The following is a 9,789-nucleotide window of genomic DNA, read 5'->3' as shown; positions in this document are numbered from 1 at the left end:
CATTCCTGCCTGGATATAATCTGAGGTTTGGAACACCACAGTCAGTCCTCACCTACTGGATTCCTGGAGGATAAGAGCTACATAACCAGCACTGGACCTTCAGAAGAAGACCAGGCCCTTCTACAGGGTCACCACTTTGACAGAGCCTCAGCTATCACTTCAGGAGGACCGCAGCCACCATTTAATCAGACTGCTACTGCCACCCTGCCCAACAGGGTGTCAGGTCGTATCCCTGTCAGGTTAAGCCAGTGTTTCTGTACTATTGCCCTGTTATATATATTAGTAAAGAACTGTTATTCCTATTTCTCGTATCTTTGCCTGAAAGCCCCTTAATTTCAAGATTATAATGATTGGGAGGGAAGGGGTTACATTTTCCATTGCAAGGGAGGCTCCTGCCTTCCTTAGCAGGCACCTGTCTTTCGAAACCAAGACAGCTCCTCACATGGAGCTTAACAAAAGTGTGCCCAAAATGCTGTCACCTTGGTGAAATGAAGGAGTTGGTTCCTCCATCCAGGGAGAGAACACAAAAGACAGGGTTGCCATTGTGGTCATAGGTGGCTTCATCTGGTATTTAGGAGGTGGTTTCTAGCCACCAGAAGTGGTAAGTCACCATTGGCCTGCCAGTAGAGGCAATGAGACAAGAAACTTAGAAACTTTGGGGGAAGATGTCTGCTAATAATTTTTTTTTATAATATTTGTTTGTAATGGCAAGCTTTATAATAAGCTCCCTGGCTCTTGACCGCCTTTCTAAATCAGTTCAAGTTTGACACAGCTGAAGGATGTGGTCCTGTACAGAAGGAGCACAACCTTCATTTAAACAAGCTGATGGGAGGACAGGGAGGCAAAGAGACTGTGCCAGTACTTCTCCCCTGGAAAAGCATACAAATACATTGTTTTACATTGTAATCATTGGTACTATTTCACCTCACGGACTTAAAATTGTGAGCTATGCTCTTTGTAAAGCTGGCCAACAAAGAAACACAAGCATGTTCAAGAACAAGATGTGAGAGCAATGAAAAGTCAGCATCAGCTGAATTAATTCCAAGTACTTTTGAAAAGTGAAACAGGTATTTTATTGCTGGTGACAGGTGCAAGTTCTGCACTTGTCTCTGCTGCTCTACCTGGGAGTTACTCGGTTATTTGAATAGTGCCTTTTTCCATCTGAAAGTGTGATATGCTTAATACTTTCTGGTCAAAGCTGTGTGTCATGTTGCCCTTTGCAGAACATACATGAAGATGGGTTTTCCACCATGGGGCTCTCCTCTGATCACTGTTGCCTGCTGTGCCTGTCCTGGAAACACAAACCCAGAGCTGCAAGCAGCCAGATGAAGACCAGAACAGCCCATTTTACATGTCAAGTTTGACCTCCCATGCTGCCCAAGTCAAAAAAACACCCTAGTTCAGAAATTTCCTGCCTTCAGGCTATTGCTGGTCCCTGAGCCAGAGCCTGGCAGGTTGGAAACCTCAGCTTTCAGTCTGCTGTTGGCAGGTACAAGAAGAAGTCAGGCAAAGAGGCTCTCGCAGGGCTCTCTGCAAACTCTGACATGATTTTAATGAGCAAGTGCATTCCTTGGGTTGTGCACAGCTGGGAGTGCAGCAGTAAAGCAGGCCAAGATTCCTGTGAGGACTTGTGCCTTTCCAGCAGGTTGAAGTCATGTCTGCCACTGCACGCTGCCTGCTGACAGTCAGAGCATCCTTCAGCAACCTGCGGGGGGGGGAAAGCCAATGCTGGCTCCTTGGTGGCAATGACAGACCCCTCTTAGGACATGGGGTCTATTTATCTTTGAAAATAAGGCTTCCCCCTTTGTCTGCGCTGGGAGCATTGGAATTGCTGTGCTACCCCAGCCTCGGGGTAGTTTATGACTCACCTGCTCTTTAGAAAATAAAGTGAAGGGGGGAAAGTTATCAGCTGCCAGGAGCTTGTTAGAAGTGCTTTGCTTTATTGATACTGCATTACAAATGAAAAGCACAAAAGGTGCAGAAAGCATCTGACTCTTGCCTACTGCTGAGTGAAATAATCCATGGTACAACAGGACCTTTCTCAGGCTCTCCCCACAGCCATTTAAAAAAATCAGTGGACAATAACAAATGCAACAAGGAAATCAGGTGATTTTAAAAAACAACAAACATGGTTCTTCCCTTCACCTGGTGCAGCTAGTTCCTTCATTTAGTGCAGCGAGGTACATCACTGAAAGACTTCTGAGAGCAGGCAGGATTAAAGGGATGAAGCTGCTCTGAGATACAGTGGAACCAGTTTGGAGGCTCAGTCCATTGTGATGGCACTAGTACAACTCACTGAAAACTAGGTAACAGCTCAGCTGCATTCTGGGTTAAAAAAAAAAAAAAAAAGCTAAGAAATAATATAAAATGAGGGGGGGAAAAAAAGGAAAAGTAACTGTTGGTTAGTGGTTTTTTTTTTTTCCTGTCCCCTATCCAGACAAATTCAGAGACACTGATTTATATAATACTGTGGCCACTTCCACACAGCAAGCTGGACCTCCCCTCTTTCCCAGTATCTGTGTATCACCTGTGAAAATGCCCTCCAAAGAGATGTTTTATGCAAGAAAACATTTGCCCTTTGCTGCCTGCAGAGCTACATGATAATGCTGAGACCCAGGGGCCCGAGCTGGGGCTGGGCTAGGATGCAGGATTAGCTTTCCCAGTTGTTCCTGGGTCTCTAAGCAGCATTTGGGACTTCTCTGCCGAAACTATCCTTTGCCTCCCCACCCTCTTGCATGTCAGCAGGGCAGTGGGTGGAGGTCCCTGGACCAGCTGGGCTGGATGTGGAGGTGCATTGGGAGCTCGGACGTGCCAGTTGTACCTCCCCAGGGATCACTGCCAGTCACTGCTGCAGCCTCCCATGCTCCTGCAATCCAGCAGCTAAGCACTCAGAGCTGTCCCTGCGTGTAGAGGCATCATGACAAAAATCAGAGCCAGTTCTGCCCATCTTTCTGGGAAAACATGGCAGTCTTGGGTTTGTTCTCAAGCCTGCAGTCTGAGGCTAAGACCACGACTTACCTGCCACCTTGCAAAGAGCCTTTGCAGGCAACAGAAGATACTTGAGACAAAGCTAAGGTCCAGTTTCATTCAGACTCCCACCCTCTGGCCAGGATGATGCTCCGAGGCAGCTTCTGTCTCTCCTTGCAAGGAATGGCCATCCTTGACAAGCCAAAAGGCAAGATGGCACATCTTGAACAGTCGCTTAATATCCAAAGGAATGAGCTGTTCTTGTCTGGCCCCATGGTGACTCTTGACAGGATAAGGCAAAAAAGAGGGTTTAAGAAAAGCCATGCTTGGAAACATCATCATCACCCTTATGGTGCTTCCAGCTTTGCTGCTTTGCTTCCTGGGGAAAGCAGCAAGAGACTTGGCTGAAGTTTTGCTTGCTTTTTAATCATCTCTAAATGCCCCCCATGACAGTGGCTTACACAGCAAAGAGCAGAAAAGGACCAAAGCTCCCAAATGCAAAATTTCCAGCAGTGACAACCAGAAGGCACAATGAAATCAGTCCTCACTCTTCACAGGGACACATTTTAATAAAAAGGAAACCTGTGCCAGGTCTTGGAACGTGGTCAGGAAGGCAGACACATCCTTTCTCCACCTGCAATAAAGTACATGTCCAGAGGAAGCAGTCAGCCCTGCATCTGTACAAAACCCTCCCTGATCAACCACAAAAATCACAGGAGAAAAAAACATGAAAAAAAAATTCTTTTTTTATTATTGCAGATTTTAAAAAGAAACTGGTTTAAAACATGTATTTCCAAGGGTCTAAATGAGCAACTCCAATTCCAAGATGGAAAATCTTTTCCTGCCCAAATCATCTGGGGCAGGAGGTTGGGCTTGGCAAGGTTCTTGCCCCACAGCACAACAGAGGCCTTGGCCATGCCAGTGGGGCTGCACAGTCAATGTGGTGTCAGACTGATTTGCCACTTTAGGGATGCTTGGGCACTGTTTTACCCACAGTTGCTCTACTACCAAACTGGAACTGCAGTGTTTTACCTCCGATTTGCAGTGGTGCATGATGGTTATATGTGATGAAAAGCAGCTCTTTGGGATTCCTAAAAAACTTAAAGAGAAGCTATATCTACCCCAAGAAACCAGGGAAACACCATCTGTCAGGAAACCTAACCTAGACACAGCATCTCTTTGTTCTTTTTTGCCATCTTCAGTTCCCATCCAGCTTTCAGGTCTCTGGGAACAGCTCAAACTGGTAAAAGCTCAGCAAATCCCCACAGCTGCTGGGAAACACCTCCAGATCTCACCAAGAATCACTGCACAGATGATTGGGGGTTTCAGGGGGGCACCTACCACAGGATTGAAGTTTCATGGTTGTGTTTAAGGGTACCACAGGCCCTTTTGTAATTTTGAGCTCCAAAAGAGGAGCTGCAGCACACTCTGTTCCTCCACAGGGAGTGGCTCTTGGCGTGGCCTTCTTCCCACCCAACTCTCAGCCCAGGAGCAAAAATAAATGAAAAGTAAAAGAAAAAGTCAGGCTTCATATTCTGGATGGATATTTATTTGCTTAACAGATTTTCCTTTCCTTTTTTTTTTTTTAATTTTTTCTTTTTTGGTACAAAGCATCCAGGAAAGCTTTTACTTCTCTTTTTAAAAAATAAAAACTAAGTTTCTTTTAAAAAAAGACACATGAAAAGGAAAAAAAAAATTTTCCATATATATTTAATAAAATAAATAAAGGATTTTTTTTGTTGTGTATTGCAGTGCCATTTTTTTTAAACAAAGGCTTCATGGCTCAACATTGCAAGGTAATAACAAACAAAAGGATTATACATTAAAATCCTCCCCCTCTCAAGACTGCCCCTAGCCCTCCCCTCCAAACCACGAAATAGAATACAATTCAAGTAGTCTTTTTTTTTTATGTTTTAAATGTATGGATATATAAGACAAAGCAAGTACAGAACTGGTTAACAGAGTGTCCCCATTTTATTAGCAAGTGAGAGTATATTAGGGAGATGTAATTGATTCCCCCCCTTTTACGGTTCCTAGACAGATAATATATATTATTTTAAACCCAACCTATTTTACAGCCCTCTGCCCACCTCTCAAACCCATCCGCTCACCGAGTCCCGAGCTTCAAGCCAAAGACTTGCCTTTCCCCCCATCCCATGCAGCGGTCCCAGCCCTGCGGCCACCCTGGGGCAGGTGGGCCCCTCCTCCTGCACAGCCCCCGGCAGGGCAGCGAGGGGAGGAGGGCAGGGGGTGCGGAGCAGGGACGTGAGGGTCCGGCGAGAGGGACGCAAAGGGCAAGAGAAGGAAAAGGAGATGGCAGGGGTGGAACTGCTGCTTCTGCGAGGGCTTGGGGTGAGGGCTGCCCGCGCGCCTGCTCGCTGCACCATCGGCACTTGAGCAGCGGTGGGGAAGAGCAAGATTCCCCATGGCTCGGGAAGCCAAGCTCGGCCAGGGGGTCTGTGCAGAAGCAGGGCCTTGAGTTCTAACTGGCAACACCTTCACCATTCAAAATAGTTTTTCTCCAGAACAGTTCCCTTTTAGTCTAAGTCGCGGTGGTTGTGTTGTTTTGTTTTTTTAAAACAAAAAAAAGGATGCGTGTCGATGTATTTCTGTGTGTGCGTGCATCTGTGTACATGAGTAACAGCCAACTAGCTCATATGGTCATGACCAAGCTATATTTCAGAAGAGAAAAGAAACACATTTATCACACTTTTCCTAAAACGAAAAGCTAAAATTTCAAGTTCAGTATTCGCTATCTTGTCCTTCCCTCCCCACCCTCCCTTGCTATTTCTGGGATTTTTCCCTTCCAACTTACTTTAGCACCATAACACATTTTAAACATTACAATCCCTCTTCAGATACTACACAAAATGTCCCATAAAAATAGTGCTTTTTTGCCAAAAAAGTTATATAATATATTATATATATAAATCAACTAAATCCGTGGCAAATGTGCAATGCAGACGCCTCCTCCATTTAAAGTGAGCATCAGCTCACTTTTTTTCTTTTTTTTCTTCTTTCCCCTTTCCTTTTCCCTCTCTCTTTCTTGCTTTCTCTCTCCTCTTCCTCTCTTTCTCCCGTCATCGGTGATTTCAAAAAGGTGCAAGTCGATTTGGAATCTTGTAATGAAGCACACACACAAAAACGCAGATGGGGGCTCCTCCGAACTTCTTCTCAGGTACATTTTTCTTTTAAAGGTGCAAAAGAAAGTTATAAAAATAAGAAAAACCAAAAGAAAAAAAAAAACAAACAAAAAAGAAGAAAAAAAGTGGGGTGGGAATGAGGCAAAAAATTTTTATCCCTCAATGTTTCTCCCCGTTCTATTGTTTTTTTCACTTTATTGTCAAGAAAGACACGGAATGGACTCTTCTCGAGAAAAAAAAGATTAAAAAAAGAATTTAACTTCATATCCTTTTTCCCTCTTGCTCTTTCTTTTGTCTTCTGGCGTTGGCACCAGGGATGTCACGCAGCACCCAGCAGCAAAAAGTTCAAGTGCCAAACTGTCCCTTTGCAAGTACAGGTTTGGAAATACTGGGGGCGCGGGGGAATGAAACAGGTGTGGGAAACGAAACAACCCTCCCCCCCACCCCAAAAGGAAGATGCCGTGGGAGCGGTGCTGCTCGCCACTGCCGCCGCCATCCCCTCCTTGCTGTGTCAGTTGTTTGGTTGGGGCCGGAGCGGCGCGAGGGTGCCCCGCCGCCCCGCTCCTCGGCTCAGCGGCCCCGGGGACGGAGGGGCTTGGGGGTCGGGAATCGCCAGTCCTCCCGCCCTCCCCAGGAGATCAAAAATCGAGACAGCTGGTCAGGGTTCATTTCTGGGGGCCAGCCGTTTCCGGGGAGGCTCGCGCCGCTGGGGGCCTCTGGCTGGGCAGGGAGATGAGGGGACGGTGCAGCACCTTGGCTTCCTCGGCCGCTTGCAGCCCCTCTGCCTGCCACCGGTACTGGCGAGCCCGCAGGAAGTTGGGCACGTCCCGCTGCTGCCGCTGCGAGCTCTTCTTCTGCCACACGTCGTACTTGGAGTACTTGCCGTGCGAGGGCTTCTGGAAGCTCTCCTGCGAGGAGAAGGATAGCAATATTAGCCTCCACTCAGGCCTGCCCACTCTCCAGATGGGGATTCCCTTCTTGGACCTCCATCCCTCCCATGGAAATACTGCCTCATCCCTGGAAACAGTCACAGAAGGGTTGGACAGGGCTCTGAGAAACCTGATCCGGTTGATGCTTATTGCAGGGCAGTTACACTAGATGACCTTTAAAGGTCACTTCCAACCCAAACCATTCCATGACTCCTTGACCCAGCCCACCTCTGGTTCCCCACCTTACTAGGCGCTGACTCTTGGCAGGCTATTTGGCACGACTTGCCAATGGTGGCTGTCTCTCAAAAGCTCTGCCGAAACATCAGACCTTGAAGCTGGAGTTTGTCCTCTCCACCCACAGCATTCCTGTCTTTTCTCTCTCTATTTCCGAGGAGGACCACCATCCCTGCGCAGCCTCCTCACCTTGCTGAGTGCTGGCAGGCTCGACAGGGAGGTGGCAGAGAGGTCACGCTCCGACTTGACGGACTTGGCACAGTATGTTTCCAGCAGAGCCAGGTCGCAGCTCCGGAAGCAGCACTCCTCCACGATCCCCCGGTTGATCCGCCGGTTATTTCGTCCCACTGGTCTGCCTGCAACAGCAGAGATCCTGGCATTAGCCACCAACCTGTGCTGGACCCTCTCCCCAGCTCCATAGCACCTGCTCCACCTCCAGCCACCAGAGATTGGTGGGCTCCACATGCTTCAAAACCAGCAGCACTTCTCCCATACCAGCTGACATGTGCCTACAAACCAGCCAAGTCTCATGTTAAGACTTTCCCAGACAAATGATATTGGATGCCAACACGTGCCTCCAGCAGCAGTTTAAAGGCACTTTAAATGATGGGGTTTATCTCCCTCCTGTATCTCTGGCATGGGTGGCCTTCTTGGGCACAGCTGAGGCAAGGAAGCTCAAGCCCAGCCTGACCGCCGGCGCTGCGCCGATTACTGCGACCGTCTCTGATGTTGATCCTGGCAAGCGAATTTTATTAGAAAGAAGCAGCACAGCATTGCGGCTGCCAACCTCCCTCCGCCAGATCAACACTCAGGCAGGTGAAGCGAACCAAGGCGGCTAAATTTTACCAGATGGGACAGCTCTGAGACAGCTGCAGAAAGAATACAGGCTCCCACACCCGCCAAGAATAGCTATTAAACTTAATCTTTTAATAAGGGTTCCTCTCCCATTTCTGCCTGCAGACGGATGCAAAAGCCTATGTCTGGTGCAGCAATGACCGAGTGCATTTCATATCACTGCTTAATGATATGGCCAAAGCGCTCCAGAGGAAAAGCTTACATCAGTTTTACTGTGTTTCCTCCCCCTCTTGAAGTAAAAGAGACGGGTAAAGTTGAATTTCTGATGCAAAGCAAATTTGCTTGGGAATTGTGACTTCCAAAATGTAAACTGGCCCAAAACAAAAGGATTTTCTCCATGCTTTTGCACGTAGCATGTTATGCTCTTGTGCTGTTTGTGGGATTTGCAGCCAGGCTTCTGTAGTCTGCCATGAGCACCTCTTCCCAGCGCAAGGTGCTCCCAGGGAGGGAAACAGGGGCCAGCAACAGTGAGGCTTGCAAACAGGATCCGGTACCACATCCCAGCCAGGAGGTTCTGGGCATGGGAAAAACTGAGAGCGAGTGGTGTAAGTGCAATGCCTAACCATGCTCACCACAGCGTGCCGAGCCCTCACCTCCCAGCTGGCCCACAAGAACACACACGACCCTCCACATTGGTCCTGTGCATGACCCATCATCCACACCCCTTGCACTCCTGATGAAGCAGGCACTCAAGTATTAGGCCTCAGTGAAGATCTAAGGCTGGCTTATGTGGAGCTGACCACTTTCTCTGGAGGGTATCCCACCCTGGATGCCCATCCAAAGTGCCTCGGGACAAAGTGCAGAGCACAGGTCTCTATACATACAGTGCAACTCCACACGTGAGAAGCAGCCCCAGATGTGCAGTACAGATATGAATGCGGGATGTGGTCCTGCGAGTTCAGTGCAGCCCCACATGTGCAATGCAGGCATGGAAAACACCACAACAGTGCCTCATTGATGGCTCTGTAATAGCCCTGGCAGCAGGGCACCTGCTCTCTACTAAAATCAGTCATGTTCCCATAGGCTAGGAGCCCTCTGGTCCATGCTGGTGTACTTCCACCATGCTCAGAGGTCACACAAACAGACACAGCATCCAGGTGCTGGGTGATGGGGCAGCTGATCCATACCATGAGACCCGCCTTTGGGAGTAATTTCAAATGCTTTGTTTTCCACATTCGTCCCCCTGTGCCATCACCTTCCTTTTCTTTTTCTCTAGAAGAATTTCAGGCACGACATTTAACCAGCCCTGCAGGGAGGTGAGAAGGATGGTTCCCCCTCGGCAAAGGTTCATCGAAGGAAACACTGTTAGGAGATTTACTTTCTCTCTTGTGGTCAATAAACACACTGGATTGGGTCCTCCCCTGAAAGGCAGGACAGGTGTGTTGGGTGCCCACAGCTCAAGCAGTGCCAGAGTAGGCAGCCCAAGTGGTGATGGTCAAAGGAGATGGGGACAGGAGCCAGCCTGGGGCCAGCTGCATGTATCTCTGTGCATGAAATGCCCAGTAAGATCCTTGGGAGAGGTGCACTGCCACCAGTATCCTGCACTGCACATGGTCCCTGCTCAGCTCCTATCAATCGCAGTGCCCAACTCGATCCATGGCAGGCTGCTGAAGCATTAAGCTGCTCCACAAAGGCATCCTGACAGGGGCAGAAGGAGAGTT

The 9,789-nt window shown here is 48.3% G+C and overlaps 1 protein-coding gene across 1 annotated transcript in view; it reads right to left on the bottom strand.

Annotated features, from left to right (window-relative positions):
• Positions 1-4,919: 4,919 nt before the first annotated feature.
• The window catches only part of IGF2 (insulin like growth factor 2), a 9,679-nt gene continuing 4,809 nt past the window's right edge, over positions 4,920-9,789 (bottom strand). Inside the window, exons 2-3 of the mRNA XM_008644270.2 lie at positions 7,463-7,629; positions 4,920-7,018 (exon numbers count right to left, since the gene is read on the bottom strand). Coding sequence (XP_008642492.2) covers positions 6,776-7,018; positions 7,463-7,629 — 410 coding nt within the window. The 3' untranslated portion in view covers positions 4,920-6,775. The remainder of the gene's footprint in view (positions 7,019-7,462; positions 7,630-9,789) is intronic.

This window comes from Corvus brachyrhynchos, unplaced genomic scaffold (assembly GCF_000691975.1).
Source record: "Corvus brachyrhynchos isolate BGI_N302 unplaced genomic scaffold, ASM69197v1 scaffold62, whole genome shotgun sequence".
Classification (NCBI taxonomy): Eukaryota; Metazoa; Chordata; class Aves; order Passeriformes; family Corvidae; genus Corvus; species Corvus brachyrhynchos.
Note: the sequence above shows the minus strand (reverse complement) of the source record. Positions and strands in the feature narration are given on the sequence as shown.